The 24,013-nt window shown below is 39.8% G+C and overlaps 1 protein-coding gene across 1 annotated transcript in view; it reads left to right on the top strand.

Annotated features, from left to right (window-relative positions):
* The window catches only part of LOC124553212, a 233,739-nt gene that overhangs the window by 98,046 nt on the left and 111,680 nt on the right, over nt 1-24,013 (top strand). Inside the window, exon 4 of the mRNA XM_047127105.1 lies at nt 3,222-3,301. Within this exon, the coding sequence (XP_046983061.1) occupies nt 3,222-3,301 (80 nt within the window). The remainder of the gene's footprint in view (nt 1-3,221; nt 3,302-24,013) is intronic.

Genomic DNA, 24,013 nt, shown 5'->3' with positions numbered 1-24,013 from the left:
TAGGTTAAAGTTAGATATAGTGGGAATTACTGAAGTTCGGTGGCAGGAGAAACAAGACTTCTGGTAAGGTGAATACAGGGTTATAAATACAAAATCAAATAGGGGTAACGCAGGAGTAGGTTTAATAATGAATAAAAAGATAGGAGTGCGGGTAAGCTACTACAAACAGCATAGTGAACGCATTATTGTGGCCAAGATAGACATGAAGCCCACGCCTACTACAGTAGTACAAGCTTATATGCCAACTAGCTCTGCAGATGATGAAGGAATTGAAGAAATGTGTGATGAGATAAAAGAAATTATTCAGGTAGTGAAGGGAGACCAAAAATTAATAGTCATGGGTGACTGGAATTCGACAGTAGGAAAAGGAAGAGAAGGAAACATAGTAGGTGAATATGGATTGGGGCTAAGAAATGAAAGAGGAAGCCATCTGGTAGAATTTTGCACAGAAAACAACATAATCATAGCTAACACTTGGTTTAAGAATCATGAAAGAAGGTTGTATACATGGAAAAACCCTGGAGATACTAGAAGGTTTCAGATAGGTTATATAATGGTAAGACAGAGATTTAGGAACCAGGTTTTAAATTGTAAGACATTTCCAGGGGCAGATGTGGACTCTGACCACAATCTATTGATTATGAACTGTAGATTAAAACTGAAGAAACTGCAAAAAGATGGGAATTTAAGGAGATGGGACCTGGATAAAGTGACTAAACCAGAGGTTGTACAGAGTTTCAGGTAGAGCATAAGGGAACAATTGACAGGAATGGGGGAAAGAAATACAGTAGAAGAAGAATAGGTAGCTTCGAGGAATGAAATAGTGAAGGCAGCAGAGGATCAAGTAGGTAAAAAGATCAGGGCTAGTAGAAGTCCTTGGGTAACAGAAGAGATACTGAATTTAATTGGTGGAAGGAGAAAATACAAAGATGCAGTAAATGGAGCAGGCAAAAAGGAATACAAACGTCTCAAAAATGAGAATGACAGGAAGTGCAAATTGGCTAAGCAGGGATGGCTAGAGGACAAATGTAAGGATGTAGAGCCTTATCTCACGAGGGGTGAGATAGATACTGCCTACAGGAAAATTAAAGAGACCTTTGGAGAAAAGAGAACCACTTGCATGGATATCAAGAGCTCAGTTGGACACCCATTTCGAAGGAGGGAAAGCAGGAACGTGGAAGGAGTATATAGAGGGTCTGTGCAGGGGCGATGTGCTTTAGGACAATATTATGGAAATGGAAGAGGATTTAGATGAAGATGAAATGGAAGATGTGTTACTGTGTGAAGAGTTTGACAGAGCACTGAAAGACCTAATTCGAAACAAGGCCCCGGGAGTAGACAACATTCCATTAGGACTACTGACAGCTTTGGGAGAACCAGTCCAGACAAAACTCTACCACCTGGTGAGCAAGATGTATGAGACAGGTGAAATTCCCTCAGATTTCAAGAAGAATATAATAATTCCAATCCCAAAGAAAGCAGGTGTTGACAGATGTGAAAATTACTGAACTATCAGTTTAATAAGTCACAGCTGCAAAATACTAACGTGAATTCTTTACAGACAAATGGAAAACTGGTACAAGCCGACCTCGGGGAAGATCAGTTTGGATTCCGTCGAAATGTTGGAACATGTGAGGCAATACTGACCCTACGACTTATCGTAGAAGATAGATTAAGGAAGGCAAACCTACGTTTCTAGTATTTGTAGACTTAGAGAAAGCTTTTGACAATGTTGACTGTAATACTCTCAAATTCTGAAGGTAGCAGGTGTAAAATACAGGGAGCGAAAGGCTATTCACAATTTGTACAGAAACCAGATGGTAGTTATAAGAGTTGAGGGACATGAAAGGGAAGCAGTGGTTGGGAAGGGAGTGAGACTGGGTTTTAGCCTTTCCCCGATGCTATTCAATCTGTATATTGAGTAAACAGTAAAGGAAACAAAAGAAAAGTTCGGAGTAGGTATTAAAATCCATGGAGAAGAAATAAAAACTTTGAGGTTTGCCGATGACATTGTAATTCTGTCAGACACAGCAAAGGACTTGGAAGAGCAGTTGAATGGAATGGACAGTGTCTGGAAAGGAGGGTATAAGATGAACATCAACAAAAGCAAAATGAGGATAATGGAATGCAGTTGAATTAAGTCGGGTGATGCTGAGGGAATTAGATTAGGAAATGAGACACTTAACATAGTAAAGGAGTTTTGCTATTTGGGGAGCAAAATAACTGATGATGGTTGAAGTAGAGAGGATATAAAATGTAGACGTGCAATGGCAAGAAAAGCGTTTATGAAGAAGAGAAATATGTTAACATCGAGTATTGATTTAAGTGTCAGGAAGTAGTTTCTGAAAGTATTTGTATGGAGTATAGCCATGTTTGGAAATGAAACATGGACGATAAATAGTTTGGACAAGAAGAGAATAGAAGCTTTCAATATGTGGTGCTACAGAAGAATGCTGAAGATTAGATGGATAGATCACATAACTAATGAGGAGGTATTGAATAGAATTGGGGAGAAGAGGAGTTTGTGCCACAATTTGACTAGAAGAAGGGATCGGTTGGTAGGACATGTTCTGAGGCATCAAGGGATCACCAATTTAGTGTTGGAGGGCAGCGTGGAGGGTAAAAATCGTAGAGGGAGACCTAGAGGTGAATACACTAAACAGATTCAGAAGGATGTAGGCTGCAGTAGGTACTGGGAGATGAAGAAGTTGCACAGGATAGAGTAGCATAGGGAGCTGCATCAAACCAGTCTCAGGACTGAAGGCCACAACAACAAGAACATCTCCAGTGCTATTTCAAAAACATTTTCCCACACAAGTGGCAATAAAATTTAGCATCCACCCTCCACTCCTTCTCACCTTGTATCACTTGTAACACCCCTTTTCCTCTCACTCCTTGCCTTGTACATTACTTGCCATAGCTTGGTAAGACCTTTAAAAATAAATCTAAATCTAGTGAGCATAGAAACTGATTATTTTTGCTACTTATTATGAGACACCTTGTTTACAAATTTTGCATGACGAGCACCAACGGTGCCGCAAATGGACACTTGAGTCACTTTGGCCTTAAATCAACACTGATTATCTCAGTACAATTGTTTCATCCATTTACTTGGTTGTGCAACTAATTGCATGAATAAAAAATGATCACTGTATAAATAAAACTTAGATTAATGATATATTTTATGCAATAATTAAGACTTATCTTTCCTCTGTTTCCAGAAAGTGATGACCTTTGAAAGATGGTGGTGTGTTTTAACAGATGAACTTGATCTCTGCATTCAGGGATCTGTGGAGAACAAGTAAGCATGTTTGAAATTACACTTGTTTCTGACATGTTGCTTACAATAACTGTCTTTTGTCACGTTCAAAATGTAGATTACACTGATATGTAACTGATTTCATGTTTCTCCATTTTGTGATTTAGTTTTATATGACTTGTCATCAGGTCCTTTGAAGCCAAAAACTCACCTTAGATCATGCAGGCCGGCCACTGTGGCCAAGTGATTCTAGGCGCTTCAGTCCGGAACCACGCAGCTGCTATGGTCGCAGGTTTGAATCCTGCCTCGGGCATGGATGTGTGTGATGTCCTTAGGTTATTTACGTTTAAGTAGTTCTGAGTTTAGGGTACTTATGACCGCAGATGTTAAGTCCCATAATGCTTAGAGCCATTTGAACCATTTTTGAACATGGAACATGCAGTTAGCTGTTCATTGTGAAGGAAATTTGCAGATTTGTTCCACAAAATTGAACAGTTTAGTTACATAAAAGGCTTCAGTAAGGTCACAAAATATACCAGCAGGATTATTTTGGTTGTTTGTAGTTCTGCTAGGTTTTCATTTGTAAGGGTATATGTCGGTTGCTATATGTGAAACTGAAAAGTAGTTAGCAAATTTTGCTAGAGTGAAGGTGTGGTGTCACCGCCAGACACCACGCTCGCTAGGTGGTAGTTTTAAATCGGCCGCGGTCCATTAGCACATGTCGGACCCGCGTGTCGCCACTGTGTGATCGCAGACCGAGCGCCACCACAAGGCATGTCTCGAGATACGGACTAGCACTCGGCCCAGTTGTACGGACGACATAGCTAGCGATGGTTCACTGACGAAGCCTCGCTCCTTTGCCGAGCAGATAGTTAGAATAGCCTTCAGCTAAGTCAATGGCTACAACCTAGCAAGGCGCCATTAGTAACATTGCATGTATCTATGGAGTCTCACTTATATCGTCAATAGCGATGTATACAACAAGGATGGATTAAAGTTAAGTATTCCAGAAGCTACGTACTTTTCTTTATAGCATTCATTACGTATCCTGTTGCAGACCTCACGCCCATCTGCGTGAGCGTAGCGCGTGCCTTTCGGCTTCCTCTCATTGTGTCTAGGCTGTCTTGTCTAGACACAACAGAAGGACTGATTATGAATGCAGCTCAAGATTAATTCTATCAAGCTTTCACAAGATTTTACTAACCTGCTAGAAACACTGCCATAGAAAAATATTGCTGCTTTTAGCAACTTTATGGTATTTTTAATTCTCTTTGGTCGTGTATATTTGATATTAATGACTTTTGGTGATGTAAAAAGTATCGAATTATCAGTTGTAAACTTTCACAGCTGAAATGCAACAATTATTAAAATATTCCTGGCTATTATTCTGTGGTTTTTCCTGATTTCTTTGATGACTTGTGGCATATAAGTTCTTGTATTCCATTTGGAACTGATTAAAGAATGAAAACTCCGGGTAGGAATATCAACAATTTAGGAAAAGGTAGATTGCTACTCAATGTAAAGGAGACACGTTAGGTTGCAGACAGGCATAATTAATATGCAACTTAATGTGTCTTCTTTATGGTAAGTAGCAATTTGTTTTTTTCTGCAGTGGTGATATTCAGCATTAATTTGTAGAATGCAAAGGTTACCCTATGTACACTGTAACCAAAGGAGTAAGTGACCGTTTTCTTGAAAGTGAAAGTGCTTTGCAAACAAACCACTTCTATTACTTTTGGTTCTTCTTGGAACACTCAAAAAGCTTATTGTTGTTCAGTTTTCAACTCTTGTACCAAAGTCATAATAAAATTTTAAAATGATAACACTGCCACCATCTGCGTGCGTGTTTTTTTATTATTTCCCAAATTTAGGATTTTGAGCTGTTACCAAATGCAACTGGGAAAAGTATTAGTACATGTTAGGCATTTCGGGTTGTCTGCTTTATCTTTACAGATCTGAATGTAATATTTTGTTAGTGATATGTACTGGTCTCTTTCCCAGTTGCAATTGATAATGGCACAAAAAAAAGAAATAATAAAAAAGAACATGTAGGCAAATGGAGATAGTGTTACTGTTAGTGTTACATGTCATTTAGATTGGAAAATGGCAATGTACATCTCTTAGGCTCTGCAAGAGATGAAAATATCCATGTGAATAAAGAGAAAAGTTTTAAATTAAGAGAGAATGATTGAGAGCTGTAGACTGCCGCTAGGCTTTCTGTTTGTGCAGAGCTGCCCGTCTAGTGGAAGTGGATAGTCAGCACGTGTCTCCATCTGCTGTAGTGGGCGTATGTTATTCTGTGCAGCCATGAGTGTAAAGTGTCATGAAAAATGGTCATGGAGAAGGCATAAGACTTGAATTAACGATGTAAAAATGTATCTTTGATATCTTCTTCAGTTGTTCTTGTTCTTCTTGCTGTTGTTTTTGGTATGGAACAAGTACTTGAGGTGGAGGCAAATATTTAAATTGAGGTCTGCAAGGCTGGCCGATGTAATATTACCAAGTTGTATTCTCAGCTGATGAGAGAATATAAGTTTTAAGTGGAAAGAGGTGTTTGAGGTGCTAGATCAGAATTTACATCTCTTTCAGTGTATTTCTTAAATTGTCAGGGTGGTGGTCCCCATCAAGGCACAAAGAAGAAAAGAGGCTGGAAGTGAATAGCAGGATGAGCTGTGGATCCTGTAATAAATAATATAGGTGACTGTATATTCCGTGAAGTTTTGATGTACGAGCATATAGTATAGGAGTAAAGAACCTTCTATAGCCCCTGTGTGTGAACGCCCTTGTGTGTGAACATGGTACACACACATCCTGTCTGATGACAAACTAAGACCCAAACCAAGTTGCATATTTTGACAATATAGGCCAGGAGAAAGGAAATATGGTAGAAGGAGAGTGGAAAATCAAAAAAGAACATCAATTTAAGAAAGATTTTCCTTTTATATTCAAGGAGAAGTACAGTTGCCAAGGGCATCTGACACCAACAATGGAACATCTAGCTGTAGACACATAGTATAATCAGATAAGAAGAATTGGTAAAGAAATAGGGGAGAACAAATTGCCAAGAATTTGGGAAGAAAAAGAAGGGTGCTAATAAAGATTAAACAGAAAAGCACAGTTGATAATAGTAACAAAAGTCCACCACTAAGGATTGTAAATGTGTGACAAAAGAAAAAGATCTACAATCCTTATACAGTTGGTGTTACGGTAAGGAAGATGATGTTGTGAGTTCTGTGAAGAAGAATGGTGACAGGATGGCAGTCTACGAACATTGTGTCCGCCCCTGACTCGGCATGCAGCCTACAGCACCACACAGTTTTTGGTTGCCAGCCGCACTACAACAGCAGCCTGTGACAGCTGCTTGATGTGATGAGTCTGCAGCACACCAGCATGCAACTCATTACCAGCACACAGTTCTCATCTTAGGGTGGGCTGTGGTTAATATATTTTAAGGTAAATATGTTTGTTTTGGTGGTGTAAATAGAGTAAAGAAATTAATTGTTAATGTTTGCTGCACATTAAAGGAAGTGACATTGTGCAGGGAGTACTATAATGGAAAAGTGATATTAAATTTGGTAAATAGAAGATACAGTGTACTGTGTGTCTGTAAAGTCATAGTGCAGTTTTAATTGGTCGCAGAAATGTAGTGAAATGAGGTAGAAATGTGAAACGAGATGAAAGTGAAAGACAAACTTTCCAAGTGTGCATACATGTTCAGCGCAGTTCTAATGGCCTCCATTTGTTGCATTACATACATCTAAATGATATATTCTAGCTCTTACCACACGTGTAGGGACATCTGGTGCAACAGAGCGAATAGCATCTGCAATTCTGTGATTAATGTTGTTGATACATTCACTGTACACCTGTTGCTTCACATAACTCCAAAAGTAAAATTCTTATGATACTAGGTCCAGGATCATGGTGGTCATGAGTTGAAACCACCCCTTCCTGTTCTTCGTGGGGGGAAATTCTGTATCCAAAAATTTGCAAACATTATTGATGTAGTGTGGAGGAGTGCCATCATGTTCAAACATGATACCTTCTGCAAATTGTGGCACTGCCACTGCCTTCAATGCAACATGTCAAGGTAGTTGTTGATGTCGTAGTCTGCTCCATGTAGAAAAATTGGCCTAAAACTTATGCATCAGGGCACACCATGTGTTGACCTCGTGTTCAGCGTAGGCACAAGGTTTTTCTTAAGCCCATATTCTGATGAACAGTGATGAATATGACAGAAATGGAATGTGGCATCATAGCTATACACAATCTTCTACATAAATTGATCATCATAATCAATCTCATTAAGCTTATGTGTAACTAACTTCAATCGTTTGGACCTATCAGTCAGTTTGATACTGTGCAACAACCACAATTTGTAACCCTAAAAAAATGAGCTGTTGTTTCAGACCTTATGAACTGATCTTTTTTTTTAGGTCTAATTTTCAATGCTACATACACCAGATTTTTTGGGTCTCATTACAGCTTCTACGGGCTCTGTGCGTAGTGACTGCCTACCAGAACATGGCTCATCAACAAACTGCCAGTCTCCTTTAACTGGGTATCCCACCAATTAATGTTTTTTTTTTTTTTTTTTTTATAAGTGGTGGCTCTTTGTTGTGCGTGTGATGATATTCAAGTTGAACATTGATCATGGATTTGGATTACGCAAGCCACGAATTACACTAAACTTTTCTTTGTATCATCAACATCTCGACTGACATGGCCTGATCAGCTGCTGCTGCTGCTGCTACCCGGTTTGTTGGGTTGCTTCATGACTTACATACACACACATCATTGAACATCATACTACAGAAAACTTCGCTATACTGTCCAATGTAGTGCAAGTTCCAATCTTTCATTTGGTTTCAGTTAGCCACAACATGTGTTCATAACTGCACCGTGACTTTACAGACCCACTGTACTTGCATGACTAGAAAAATAACCCCTGAGGGACAGGGAATAAATATAGCAGTTTTTCTTGTGAAGTTGTAATTATGAAATATAATATTATGGCTCAAGGCAATCACCTTAGTAGTGAAATGCTTCAAAAACAAGAGTGTACATCAAAGCCAGAAAATAGTAATGCAAAATTAGTAGAAGAGCTAAAGAAATAGATTTGGGAAACTTGTGCGGTTCCGAAATCACACGTTGAGATGAGGAGGTAATCAATTACATGAAAAACTGTCAGCATTAAAAGAGGAGATACACACTGAAATTTTATGGCAGTGTGATTTGGTAAGGTGTGAAATACATGGTTATATTAAAGAATCACACATCATTGTAGATCGTTTACGTGATTTGACTGAGAAGGTTTGTAAATATGTAAAGGATCGAATCTCAGAGGCACAAGGCCATATCTAATTATTAGAACAGTGGCGTGAAAATGGTGAACCAATTTGTTCACAAGATACACTTACCAGTTTGGAGGAAAAAATTCAAGAATTAGTAGAACAGAAATTTTGAGAAAAGGCAAAGAACTTGGGTAATACACTCCTGCCCATTAAAATTTTTACACCATGAAGATGATGTGCTACAGACGCAAAATTTAACCAACAGGAAGAAGATGCTGTGATATGCAAATGATTAGCTTTTCAGAGCATTCATACAAGGTTGGCATCAGTGGCGACACCTACAACGTGCTGACATGAGGAAAGTTTCCAACTGATTTCTCATACACAAACAGCAGCTGACTGGCATTGCCTGGTGAAATGTTGTTGTGATGCCTCGTGTAAAGAGGAGAAATCCGTACCATCATGTGTCCGACTTTGATAAAGGTTGGATTGTAGCCTATCGCAATTGCGGTTCATCGTATCATGACATTGCTGCTTGTGTTGGTCGAGATCCAGTCACTGTTAGCAGAATATGGATTTGGTGGGTTCAGGACGGTAATATAGAATGCTGTGCTGGATCCCAATGGCCTAGTATCACTAGCAGTCGAGATAACAGGCATCTTATCCGCATGGCTATAACGGATTGTGGAGCCACGTCTCAATCCCTTAGCCAACATATGGGGACGTTTGCAAGACGACAACCATCTGCACGAACAGTTCGACAATGTTTGCAGCAGCATGGACTATCAGCCTGGAGACCATGGCTGCAGTTACCCTTGATGCTGCATCACAGACAGGAGCACCTGCGATAGTGTACTCGATGGCAAACCTTGGTGCACGAACGGCAAAACGTCATTTTTTTGGATAAATCCAGGTTCTGTTTACAGCATCATGATGGTCGCATCTGTGTTTGGCGACATTGTGATGAACGCACATTGGAAGCGTGTATTCGTCATCGCCATATTGGCGTATCATCCGGTGTGATGGTATGAGGTGCCATTGGTCACAAATCTTGGTCACCTCTTGTTCGCATTGACGGCACTTTGAACAGTGGACGTTACATCTCAGATATGTTACGATCCGTGGCTCTAGCCTTCATTCGATCCCTGCGAAACCCTACATTTCAGTAGGATTATGCACGACCACATGTTGCAGGTCCTGTACAGGCCTTTTGGATACAGAAAATGTTCGACTGCTGCCCTGGCCAGCACATTCTCCAGATCTCTCACCAATTGAAAATGTCTGGTCAATAGTGGCAGAGCAACTGGCTCATCACAATATGCCAGTCACTACTCTTGATGAACTGTGGTATCGTGTTGAAGCTGCATGGGCAGCTGTACCTGTATATGCCATCGAAGCTCTGTTTGACTCAATGCCCAGGCGTATCAAGGCCGTTATTATTTCCAGCTATGCCCAAGCATATCAAGGCCGTTATTATTTCCAGCAATGTCCAGGGGTATCAAGGCCGTTATTACGGACAGAGGTGGTTGTTCTGGGTACTGATTTCTCAGGATCTATGCACCCAAACTGCGTGAAAATGTAATCACATGTCAGTTCTAGTATAATATATTTGTCCAATGAATACCCGTTTATCGTCTGCATTTCTTCTTGGTGTAGCAATTTTAATGGCCAGTACTGTATCAAACTTTCTGGGGAATGAGGCTACTCAACAAAACATGGAATTCAAATGATTATGGGATGAGTTAGCAAAAACCACAATAGAAAGAAAATCAGTATCTGGGAAAATCCTGTGCCACTAGTACATTATTGGAAATATTTCAATTAGATAGTATTTTATCCATTTTAGTTAGAGAACACCACATCTGTTTTCATAAATCACACTTTAGGAAAAATACTGCAACCAGCTAAAAGATTTTTTTAAATTGTGCCAGCACTAATTTAAGGCCTGAGCCCATCATTAGATGGGTAGCATTGACTTTTTTACAAGTTTTACATTTGTGTCCTAAAACAGAAGAAAGTTTTTGTGATTGCTTAATTTATGAAAGGTTTTACATTTGTGTTCTAAAATATTTCAAAGTTTTTATGATTGCATAAATTTACACGTATATATGTTCTATACATTGTTTTACTTCATGAAAAGCTCTCTGTTGCATATTATAAGGCAGAGGTTTGATTTTCTTTTACATTTCATGTTGGTCAATGAACTAAATACAAGGTGGTGGATACATTTGTTTACAGCAGCATTGATCAACGTGGATCGTAAAAGAGTAATCAGACCTTCATCTTATAGTATGTAAAGTACAATTTATGGAACGTATATAACTTTGTAATCACAATAACTTGGTTATCTTTTAGGATGCATATGTAAAACCTTTTGTAAAGTATGCAATCACAGAAACATTGTTATACTTCATATCAAAAATGTAAAACTTCCAAAAACGTCAATGTTACTCCCACAGTATAATTTACGAAAACAGCTCCTGTGTTCTCTCACCGAGGTGGATAAAATAATTTTTCTGTCACCAGGTAAGGAGATCTGTGCATGATTTGTGAAAAGTGCAAGCTTCAGCTAATGAAAGTAATACTTACTGTAGCATTTAACAAAAAGCGTCTTGCTGAAAGAGTCATTCTAAAGTATATCAAAGTGAACGTCAAGAACATCAGTAAAACTGCATATCTAGCAAAGGTAAAGTGTGAACTGTGTTGGCTATGTAGTGAAATGAGAGCTCAGTACAAACAGAAAGAGCTTCTGAATAGTCAGATGTATGTACTTCATTTAGAATGAAATAACTTGCTGTGTCCTGTGCATTTCATATGCATTGTAGACGAAACTGGTGTTTTCATTAGGACAAAACATCATATCATAAAAGCTTTAATTTCAAGCAAGAAGTCATACAAAAACCCATCATCTGTTGAATATTGTTTCTTTGATAGAGTTATCAACTTCAGAACTATTAGTTTCATTAATTTTGAACAAAATCTGCTAAACAAGGCCCCAAAACATAACATTAAAACTAAAACAAGTAAAAATTAACATTAAAGAAGCAATTGTTGAAACCAAAATTGCATGTGAGATAACTAAATTAAATAATTGCAGTGAAAATGCAGTAGGTAATAAAATAAACGAGCTAATCCAGGAACACACAGACACAAACAAGACGCAATGCAATTTTTTGCAATACTCAGCTGATCTCAGAAAAATAAATAAAAAACTCATTGAGAACAAAGCTCTACAGTGATAATGTATGAAGACGATTACATAAACAAACACTAGAATAAAGCCAGAGAGAGCCCCTTTAGTCAGCCATAGTGCCAGTAGTGTCAGTGTCATCATCTGCTTCATGTCTGCTGTGCAGCGAGCTACGTTAATTTAAGTATTAACTGTGTTTTTCCTACTTTTCACTTCTTCTTCCGTGTGTTTTTGCTTTTAGGAAGCTTTAATTGTCGAGTGCTAGTAATAGTGTTCCATAGATTTTGTGTTTGTTTTGAATACAGTCAGAGAGAGTCCCTTTAGTCAGCCATAGTGCCAGTAGTGCTAGTGTTTGTTTTGAATACAGTCCAGAGACAGGTAGTGCTATTTTCATTGTTTTCTACAAGAAGTGTCTAGTAACCACAGTTCAGTCAACTGTCAGCCGCCTTTAGTGAATTAGCAGTCTAGTTAACAGTTGATTAACTCTCTACAGTAAATTGATTTCTTAGGGTGGATAGGATGTGTGACTGCTGTGTACGGGTGCAGGAGGAGCTGGCCACTGTGCGAGAACAGCTGAACGTGTTGATGGCCGCGGTCAGCCGTCTTCAGGCTGCTGCCTCGGAGTGTAGCGGCAGTGGGGAGTCTGGTGTGTCGCATGGTACACCCCAGGTGTTACATGCTTCACCCACTGTCCCTGCTGTTGAGACATCTTCGCAGGTATCGGGCGCAGTTGGGCCACCCTCTCCCCAAGGGGAGTGGCGGTTTCAGTGGCGTTCACTGCGCACAAGGCGGAGGGTCAATGTGGAGGCTGGCCATGTGTCATTGCCCGCTCTGCCTGTGAGTGGACATGTGGCCACTCCTTCAGCAAGGACCGAGCAGGCACATGGGGGGGAGGGGTTTCTTAGTGATTGGGTGCTCCAACGTTAGGCGGGTGATTAGGGAAATAGCGGAAAGGTCGGGGAAGAAGGTCTGTGTTCAATCTGTCTGCTTGCCGGGGGGTCTAATCCGAGCTGTGGAGGAGGCCCTGCCGGCGGCGATAGAGAGCACTGGGTGCACCCGACTGCAAATTGTAGCTCATGTCAGCACCAATGACTCCTGCCGTCTGGGTTCAGAGGTCATCCTCAGTTCATACAGGCAGTTGGCGGAGTTGGTGAAGGCGGAAAGCCTCGCTCGTAGGGTGAAATCAGAGCTAACTATTTGTAGTATTGTTCCCAGAACCGATCGCGGTCCTCTAGTTTGGAGCCGAGTGGAAGGCTTAAACCAGAGGCTCAGACGATTCTGCGGAGATCTGGGATGCAAATTTCTCAACCTCCACTATCGAGTGGAGAAATGTAGGGTCCCCCTGAATAGGTCAGCCATGCACTATACGCAGGAAGTGGCTACAAGGGTAGCGGAGTACGTGTGGAGTGCACATGTGGGTTTTTTAGGTTAGAGAATTCCCTCCCTAGGCCCGACAAGACACCTCCTGAGACACGGCAAGGTAGGAGTAGGCAAAATGCAACAGGGAATAACAATATTAATGTGCTAGTAGTAAACTGCAGGAGCATCTATAGAAAGGTCCCAGAACTGCTCTCATTAATAAACGGTCACAATGCCCACATAGTGCTAGGGACAGAAAGTTGGCTGAAACCAGATGTAAACAGTAATGAAATTCTAAACTCACATTGGAATGTATACCGCAGAGACAGGCTGGACAGTGAAGGGGGAGGCGTGTTTATAATGATACGAATTGCAATAGTATCGAAGGAAGTTGACAGAGATCTGAAATGTGAAATAATTTGGGTGAAGGTCACGGTTAAAGCAGGCTCAGACATGGTAATTGGATGTCTCTATAGGCCCCTTGGCTCAGCAGCTGTTGTGGCTGAGCACCTGAAGGATAATTCGGAAAATATTTCAAGTAGATTTCCCCACCAAGTTATAGTTCTGGGTGGAGATTTTAATTTACTGGATATAGACTGGGAGACTCAAACGTTCATAACAGGTGGCAGGGACAAAGAATCCAGTGAAATTTTTTAAAGTGCTTTATCTGAAAACTACCTTGAGCAGTTAAACAGAGAACCGACCCGTGGCGATAACATATTACACCTTCTGGTGACAAACAGACCCGAACTATTTGAAACAGTTAACGCAGAACAGGGAATCAGCGATCATAAAGTGTTTACTGCATCGATGATTTCAGCCGTAAATAGAAATATTAAAAAAGGTAGGAAGATTTTTCTGTTTAGCAAAAGTGACAAAAAGCAGATTTCAGAGTGCCTGACGGCTCAACACAAAAGTTTTGTCTCAAGTACAGATAGTGTTGAGCATTAGTGGACAAAGTTCAAAGCCATCGTACAATATACATTAGATGAGTATGTGCCAAGCAAGATCGTAAGAGCTGGAAAAGAGCCACCATGGTACAACAACCAAGTTAGACAACTGCTGCAGAAGCAAAGGGAACTTCACAGCAAACATAAACGTAGCCAAAGCCATGCAGACAAACAAAAATTACGCAAAGCAAAATGTAGCATGAGGAGGACTATGCGAGAGGCATTGAATAAATTCGAAAGTAAAGTTCTGTGTATTGACTTGGCAGAAAATCCTAAGAACTTTTGGTCTAATGTCAAAGCGGTAGGTGGATCAAAACAAAATGTCCAGACACTCTGTGACAAAAATGGTACTGAAACAGAGGATGACAGACTAAAGGCCGAATACTAAATGTCTTTTCCCAAAGTTGTTTCACAGAGAAAGATTGCACTGTAGTTCCTTCTCTAGATTGTCGCACAGATGACAAAATGGTAGATATCAAAATAGATGACAGAGGGATAGAGAAACAATTAAAATCGTTGAAAAGAGGAAAGGCCACTGGACCTGATGGGATTCCAGTTCGATTTTACGCAGAGTACGCGAAGGAACTTGCCCCCCTTCTTGCAGCAGTGTACCGTAGGTCTCTAGAAGAGCGTAGCATTCCAAAGGATTGGAAAAGGGCACAGGTGATCCCCGTTTTCAAGAAGGGACCTCGAACAGATGTGCAGAACTATAGACCTATATCTCTAACGTCGATCAGTTGTAGAATTTTGGAACACATATTATGTTTGAGTATAATGACTTTTCTGGAGACTAGAAATCTACTCTGTAGGAATCAGCATGGGTTTCGAAAAAGACGGTCGTGTGAAACCCAGCTCGCGCTATTCGTCCACGAAATTCAGAGGGCCGTAGACACGGGTTCACAGGTAGATGGCGTGTTTCTTGACTTCCACAAGGCATTCGATACAGTTTCCCACAGTCGTTTAATGAACGAAATAAGAGCACATGGACTATCAGACCAATTGTGTGACTGGATTGAAGAGTTCCTAGATAACAGAATGCAGCATGTCATTCTCAGTGGAGAGAAGTCTTCCGAAGTAAGAGTGATTTCAGGTGTGCCACAGAGGAGTGTTGTGGGACCATTGCTAATCACAATATACATAAGTGACCTTGTGGATGACATCGGAAGTTCACTGAGGCTTTTTGCAGATGATGCTGTGGTATATCGAGAGGTTGTAACAATGGAAAATTGTACTGAAATGCAGGAGGATCTGCAGCGAATTGATGCATGGTGCAGAGAATGGCAATGGAATCTCAATGTAGACAAGTATAATGTGCTGCGAATGCATAGAAAGAAAGATCCCTTATCATTTAGCTACAATATACCAGGTCAGCAATTGGAAGCAGTTAATTCCATAAATTATCTGGGAGTACGCATTAGGAGTGATTTAAAATGGAATGATCGTATCAAGTTGATCGTCGGTAAAGCAGATGCCAGACTGAGATTCATTGGAAGAATCCTAAGGAAATGCAATCCGAAAACAAAGGAAGTAGGTTACAGTACGCTTGTTCACCCACTGCTTGAATACTGCTCAGCAGTGTGGGATCCGTACCAGATAGGGTTGATAGAAGAGATAGAGAAGATCCATTGGAGAGCAGCACACATTGTTACAGGATCATTTAGTAATCGCAAAAGCGTTACGGAGATGATAGATAAACTCGAGTGGAAGACTTTGCAGGAGAGACGCTCAGTAGCTCGGTACGGGCTTTTGTTGAAGTTTCGAGAACATACCTTCACCGAGGAGTCAAGCAGTATATTGCTCCTTCCTACGTATTTCTCACGAAGAGACCATGAGGATAAAATCAGAGAGATTAGAGCCCACACAGAGGCATACCGACAATCCTTCTTTCCACGAACAATACGAGACTGGAATAGAAGAGAGAACCGATAGAGGTACTCAAGGTACCCTCTGCCACACACCGTCAGGTGGCTTGCAGAGTATGGATGTAGATGTAGATTTTTTTCAGAAATGTAACATACAAGAAATTAATTCTTAGCCAGACCCAAAATTATAGGCTAAGCATAAAAAAGCCCTCAGAGAGTGCAACTTCATGCTAGTCTCAATTGAAAAATCTGAATGCACAATAATGTACCCTCCACCCTCAGAACTTTGATCACAATCATGGATTCACAAAGAACATTGTCCTATATGTCTGATTGTGACCTCAAGAGCACTTACTATAAAATAAGTAAAAAAAAAAAAAAAAAAAAAAAAAAAAAAAAAACTTAATGAGATCGTCACCAAGGCCTTTACATTTGAAGATGATTTTTAGCGAAAACGATAGCCATGAGATTTCAGGAAACGTCAAAGACATCACCATACCACACATAGCCACATTCACATTCTTTGATATTTAACTTGTTTACAAATGTACTGGTAAAAGAAACGATCTCTGTAATTAAAAGTAACATGCTTAAACATAAAAAAGATCAGTATACCAGAAATTTATGATCTAGTTAAATTTATAATCTTAGTGCTATCACAAAACTAGTTCAGCTTTAATAACAATTTGTATGAACAAGAACATGGCCTTGCAATAGGCAGGTGCCTAGCTAGCCTGCTAGCCAATATTTGCATAAATCATTTAGAAACATCCTTTTCAATGCCAATATGACAATGAACCCATGAACCATGGACCTTGCCGTTGGTGGGGAGGCTTCCGTGCCTCAGCGATACAGATAGCCGTACCGTAGGTGCAGCCGCAACGGAGGGGTATCTGTTGAGAGGACAGACAAACATGTGGTTCCTGAAGAGGGGCAGCAGCCTTTTCAGTAGTTGCAAGGGCAACAGTCTGGATGATTGACTGATCTGGCCTTGTAACAATAACCAAAACGGCCTTGCTGTGCTGGTACTGCGAACGGCTGAAAGCAAGGGGAAACTACAGCCGTAATTTTTCCCGAGGGCATGCAAGCTTTACTGTATGATTAAATGATGATGGCGTCCTCTTGGGTAAAATATTCCAGAGGTAAAATAGTCCCCCATTCGGATCTCTGGGCGGGGACTACTCAGAAGGACATCATTATCAGGAGAAAGAAAACTGGCGTTCTACGGATCGGAGCATGGAATGTCAGTTCCATTAATCGGGTAGGTAGGATAGAAAATTTAAAAAGGGAAATGGATAGGTTAAAGTTAGATGTAGTGGGAATTACTGAAGTTCGGTGGCAGGAGAAACAAGACTTTTGGTAAGGTGAATACAGGGTTATAAATACAAAATCAAATAGGGGTAACGCAGGAGTAGGTTTAATAATGAATAAAAAGATAGGAGTGCGGGTAAGCTACTACAAACAGCATAGTGAACACATTATTTTGGCCAAGATAGACATGAAGCCCACGCCTACTACAGTAGAACAAGTTTATATGCCAACTACCTCTGCAGATGATGAAGGAATTGAAGAAATGTGTGATGAGATAAAAGAAATTATTCAGGTAGTGAAGGGAGACCAAAAATTAATAGTCATAGGTGACTGGAATTCGACAGTAGGAAAAGGAAGAGAAGGAAACATAGTAGGTGAATATGGATTGGGGCTAAGAAATGAAAGAGGAAGCCGCCTGGTAGAATTTTGCACAGAACACAACATAATCATAGCTAACACTTGGTTCAAGAATCATGAAAGAAGTTTGTATACATGGAAGAAGCCTGGAGATACTAGAAGGTTTCAGATAGGTTATATAATGGTAAGACAGAGATTTAGGAACCAGGTTTTAAATTGTAAGACATTTCCAGGGGCAGATGTGGACTCTGACCACAATCTATTGGTTATGAACTGTAGATTAAAACTGAAGTAACTGCAAAAAGGTGGGAATTTAAGGAGATGGGACCTGGATAAACTGAAAGAACCAGAGGTTGTACAGAGTTTCAGGGAGAGCATAAGGGAACAATTGACAGGAATGGGGGAAAGAAATACAGTAGAAGAAGAATGGGTAACTTTGAGGGATGAAGTAGTGAAGGCAGCAGAGGATCAAGTAGGTAAAAAGACGAGGGCTAGTAGAAATCCTTGGGTAACAGAAGAAATATTGGATTTCATTGATGAAAGGAGAAAATATAAAAATGCAGTAAATGAAGCAGGCAAAAAGGAATACAAACGTCTCAAAAATGAGATCGACAGGAAGTGCAAAATGGCTAAACAGGGATGGCTAGAGGACAAATGTAAGGATGTAGAGCCCTATCTCACTAGGGGTAAGATAGATACTGCCTACAGAAAAATTAAAGAGACCTTTGGAGACAAGAGAACGACTTGTATGAATATCAAGAGCTCAGATGGAAACCCAGTTCTAAGCAAAGAAGGGAAAGCAGAAAGATGGATGGAGTATATAGAGGGTCTCTACAAGGGCGATGTACTTGAGGGTAATATTATGGAAATGGAAGAGGATGTAGATGAAGATGAAATGGGAGATACGATACTGCGTGAAGAGTTTGACAGAGCACTGAAAGACCTGAGTCGAAACGAGGCCCCCGGAGTAGACAGCATTCCATTGGAACTACTGACGGCCTTGGGAGAGCCAGTCCTGACAAAACTCTACCACCTGGTGAGCAAGATGTATGAAACAGGCGAATTACCCTCAGACTTCAAGAAGAATATAATAATTCCAATCCCAATGAAAGCAGGTGTGAAAATTACCGAACTATCAGTTTAATAAGTCACAGCTGCAAAATACTAACATGAATGGAAAAACTAGTAGAAGCCGACCTCGGGGAAGATCAGTTTGGATTCCGTAGAAATGTTGGAACACGTGAGGCAATACTGACCCTATGACTTATCTTAGAAGAAAGATTAAGGAAAGGCAAACCTACGTCCCTAGCATTTGTAGACTTAGAGAAAGCTTTTGACAATGTTGACTGCAATACTCTCTTTCAAATTCTAAAGGTGGCAGGGGTAAAATACAGGGAGCGAAAGGCTATTTACAATTTGTACAGAAACCAGATGGAAGTTATAAGAGTCAAGGGACAAGAAAGGGAAGCAGTGGTAGGGAGTAAGACAGGGTTGTAGCCTCTCCCCGATGTTGTTCAATCTGTATATTGAGCAAGCAGTAAAGGAAACAAAAGAAAAATTCGGAATAGTTATTAAAATCCATGGAGAATAAATAAAAACTTTGAGGTTCGCCGAAGACATTGTAATTCTGTCAGAGACAGCAAAGGACTTGGAAGAGTAGTTGAATGGAATGGATAGTGTCTTGAAAGGAGGATATAAGATGAACATCAACAAAAGCAAAACGAGGATAATGGAATGTAGTCAAATTAAGTCGGGTGATGCTGAGGGAATTAGATTAGGAAATGATACACTTAAAGTAGTAAAGGAGTTTTGCTGTTTGGGGAGCAAAATAACTGATGATGGTCGAAGTAGAGAGGATATAAAATGTAGACTGGCAATGGCAAGGAAAGCGTTTCTGAAGAAGAGAAATTTGTTAACATTGAGTGTAGATTTAAGTGTCAGGAAGTCATTTCTGAAAGTATTTGTATGGAGTGTAGCCATGTATGGAAGCGAAACATGGACGATAAATAGTTTGGACAAGAAGAGAATAGAAGCTTTCGAAATGTGGTGCTACAGAAGAATGTTGAAGATTAGATGGGTAGATCACATAAGTAGTGAGGAAGTAATGAATAGGATTGGGGAGAAGAGAAGTTTGTGGCACAACTTGACCAGAAGACGGGATCAGTTGGTAGGACATGTTCTGAGGCATCAAGGGATCACCAATTTAGTATTGGAGGGCAGCGTGGAGGGTAAAAATTGTAGAGGGAGACCAAGAGATGAATACACTAAGCAGATTCAGAAGGATACAGGTTGCAGTAGGTACTGGGAGATGAAGAAGCTTGCACAGGATAGAGTAGCATGGAGAGCTGCATCAAACCAGTCTCAGGACTGAAGACCACAACAACAACAACATGACAATAAAGAAAAAAGTCGTATATTACAGACACTATGGGGATGACACACTTACCTTATTTGATGGAACGGTAGAAGAAGTTAGTTAGTTTTCAAAAGAGGTTAACAAATCCCACTGAAACCTAAATTTTACTGTTGTGCATGAAATTGATAGTCGCATAAATTTCTTGGATAAAAAATTAGTAAATGCAGTGGTAAATATAAGTTTAAAATATATAGAAAACCCACTACAACGGATGCCACGACAGCAGCTAATCATGTCACCCTGAGCGACACAAAATGGTGTATTATGGGGTAACACTCAACAGATTGGAAAAAAATCCATTTGGACACTGAAGATAAACTGCAAGAACTAAAAACAATCAAACTAATCACCCATAATGATGGTTACAGCTCTGACACCATCCCTAAACTTCACAACAGAATTAAAAAGAAATACAGTGACAAAAATAGCAATTTAGCTCAAATAGCTCCTCAGAATTCTGTGAAATATATCTGCTTACCATTCATTGGTGAAGCATCATATCATATTGCAAACTTATTCCATGCAAAAAAATATCAAAACTAATTTTTCCACAAACAATAAAATGAAAGACAAAATTATTCACTACTTAAATTTAAAAACTGAAGTACAGCATACGTCTGGCATTTATAAACTAAATTGTTCTGTGTGCCCCAACTTTAACTTAGCCAAACTTGTAAGTGGTTTAATGTACAATACTGTGAACACATAGATGCTCTCAGGCTAAACAACCTAAATAAGTCAAATTTTGCTAGTCACATGATCCAATGTGGAAACACAGAAATAAGCATCAAAGATGACTTAGGGATATTTCCTTAACTAGAACAGAAAAGAAAGAAATCCAGTATACCTCCAAAATTTCATACAGCTCCTATAATTTGAAATGATATCAATAATAATTAATTGGCAGAGAGAAAATTCTTCATTGACCATTATCAGCAGCTTTGAAACCTTAATAATTAAATGTATAACTGTATGGAATTATCTGTACCATTAAAAGTACATTTGCAGTAGCTCTAGAAGTGTGCCATACCTGTTCATATATATCAGTCTTTGGTACACTATATCAGCTGCCGATGTAAACAAATGTATGAGCCATCACGTATTTAGCTCACTTCATTGATCAACATGGACTGTAAAAGAAAATCAAACCACTGCCTTATAAGATGTAAAGGAGGGCTTTTTGTGAAGTAAGTGCTATGTATAGAGCATGTATGGGCATAAAACTGTTTACTCATAAAAACTTTGATATATTTTATAAAACAAATGTAAAGCCTTTTGTAAACAGTGTAACACAAATACCTTGTTATAATTCAGGACACAAATTTAAAACTTGCAAAGAAGTCAGTGCTGCTATCTGATGATAGGTAGCTCTGTAACTAGTAATGGTTTAATAAAATAATTTAAAAATATTTGGGGCTGGTTGCAGTATTTCCTACAATGTAATTAGGAAGGAAGTAACTTGAATATGCAGAAACATTTTGCGAAATTTAGACCTGGTGGTAATGTGAAGTCTTGTTCAGAAAAAACAGAACACCTCGAATGACTAGAGATAGGACATTCATATTCACAGGACATGTATATTAGTATGTTCGGCAGACATGATTAGCATTTGTATCATGTCGGCCCATGGGTTGAAGGTCAACATCAATATAGCAGCACACCACCACCTGCTGATAAAATGTGCATGCGGCTAAAACATGTTAGACCTCAGTGGTGTATGGAATGACGTCACTGGGGACAGGAATAGCATCAGATAGTGTTTTCGGATGAATCCAAGTTCTGTTTATTTGAAAATGATGGCCACATTTTGGTTCACTGCAGACAGGGAGTGACATCACAGTGACTACATTTGCAAAAGACACACAGCACCAACTTTAAGCAAATATCAATGATGGAAAAGCATGATGTGGGGTGCTATTGGGTACAACTACAAATCACATTTGCTCCTAGTCCACGGCACCGTCACCAGTGTGACTTCTTGTGACTCATAGCTTTGCCCTTTCTGAATAACACGCCAGATTCCATTTTTCAGCAAGATAATGGACAACCACATGTTGCTGCTTGAACTTGTACGTTCTTGGTGTCAGCCTTTTGCCATGGCTCACCAGATCTCCAGACTTTGCCACCATTCGAAAATGTATGGTATGTGGTGAAATGACGGGTGCAGTGCTGTGACCCAGTGCTGACCACCACAGATGAACTTTGGAACCATGTGAATGGAGCATGGATGGCTATACGACAAGACTTCTTTCACATCGTATATGCATCTATGCCATCATGCGTGGAACGCGTTACCAGTGCCCGTGGCAGACCCTGTGCCTACTAGGCAACAAGATTCATGCTGGAACGAGGTGACTGAAATGCTAATCATTTCTGCAGAACATACTAATGTACATGCCCTGTGAATATCAATGATGCCAGTGATGTGGAGGTTGTAGAATACTCTTAGCAGTGCCAGTTGTGATGACAGTTTGAGCAGAGTGGTCTGCTGCCCAACGAATTTGTGGAAGTTCTGAAGCGAATTCCATGAAGTGTTTCCTTCAGTTTAGAAATCGAGTTGAACTCACAAGGGCTTAAGTCAGAGGAGTGCAGTAGGTAGTATAGCCCTTAGCAGCCCCATCAGTCAAGCAAGTCAGTAACAGCTTGCACTGTACATGCTTGAGCATTGTCCTGCAAAATGATGGTCAGGTCCCAGAAAGTGTCATCATTTCTATCTCTAAGATGGTCATAGGTTGTGTTCCAAAAATGAACAGCATAGAGACAAAAGTAATGACACTTTCTACAGGACCAGACCACCATTTGCAGGACAATTCTCAAGCACTTTCATTGTAACCTGTTACTGATTTGTTTGACTGATGGGGCTGCTAAGTTCTATACCACCTCTGACCTAAGCCCTCGATTTCTAAACTGAAGGAAACACTTCATGGAATTCGCTTCAGAACTTCCACAAATTCGTTGGGCAGCAGACCACTCTGCTCAAACTATTATCACAACTGGCACTGCTAAGAGTATTCTACGACCTCCACATCACTGGCAATGGGCTATACACAATGCTGGTGACTACTTTGAAGGTCAGTAAAACTTTGAAACACATATCTATTTTGTATAAGCTGTAAAGAAATAGTTGCCATTATTAAAGTTCCAATCCTTGTACATCCTGGGTTTTGACTCTTTGACCAGGACACTGCCCATTTTCCTCAAATAATGCGGCTCATCACTGTGTATATCATTGAAATATTGTTTTATCATCATCCCTTTTAGTACTACTAAGTGTTTTTGCATTTGCATTTCTCAGCCTATTACTCAGTTTTTTATGCTTGCCCCAAGTATAATTTGTTACCTGACAAAAGTTTGCTTTTTTCTTTCCCTGAAATTCTGAATTATGTTTACTATTGCTGTGATTTGTCTCTTCTGGATTTTGATTTCTTTTTTCATTGTTCATGGTACCTAAATCTCCTATAAAAGAGAGTAATTCATTTACCGTTGACCACCTGTACACAAAATTTCCTACATTACTCCTTATTGCTAGTCTATAATATTAAGTCAAAGAATAAATTTCACTTTGTGTAAGCACTCTTCAAGAAGTCTTTGACAGGTTATTTAGGTTCACAACAACATTTCCGTCATTATTGCTGCTTACAATACTACTAGGCTTGTTCTTATTACATTCAGAAAGTGAAAGTTTGTGTCTAGAAGCACTGTTGGTAGACACAGTTTCCATGGAAGACTTTTGAAGCAACTGATGTGTATTATTTGGTTGTGTTTGGAACTGGTTGCCGCGAAACTTTCGTTTGAGGCTAAATATCTTTACTCTCGGCATTTGTAGCACAGGAAACACACACACAGAGAAACAAAACAACACACAATTACTATAAAACCACTAATGTAAACATTCAAACCACAGCCTTCTAGACATGCCTGTACTTTGTTTCTTGGAGTCAGTGCCTTCTAGAATACACGTGTGTTAATTATCCCTAACTAACGACGGAAAAAAAACGGAACAGAATAATGCATC

This window comes from Schistocerca americana, chromosome 11 (assembly GCF_021461395.2).
Source record: "Schistocerca americana isolate TAMUIC-IGC-003095 chromosome 11, iqSchAmer2.1, whole genome shotgun sequence".
Lineage (NCBI taxonomy): Eukaryota > Metazoa > Arthropoda > Insecta > Orthoptera > Acrididae > Schistocerca > Schistocerca americana.
The sequence above is the reverse complement of the archived record's forward strand: the minus strand, read 5'-3'. Positions and strand labels throughout refer to the sequence as shown.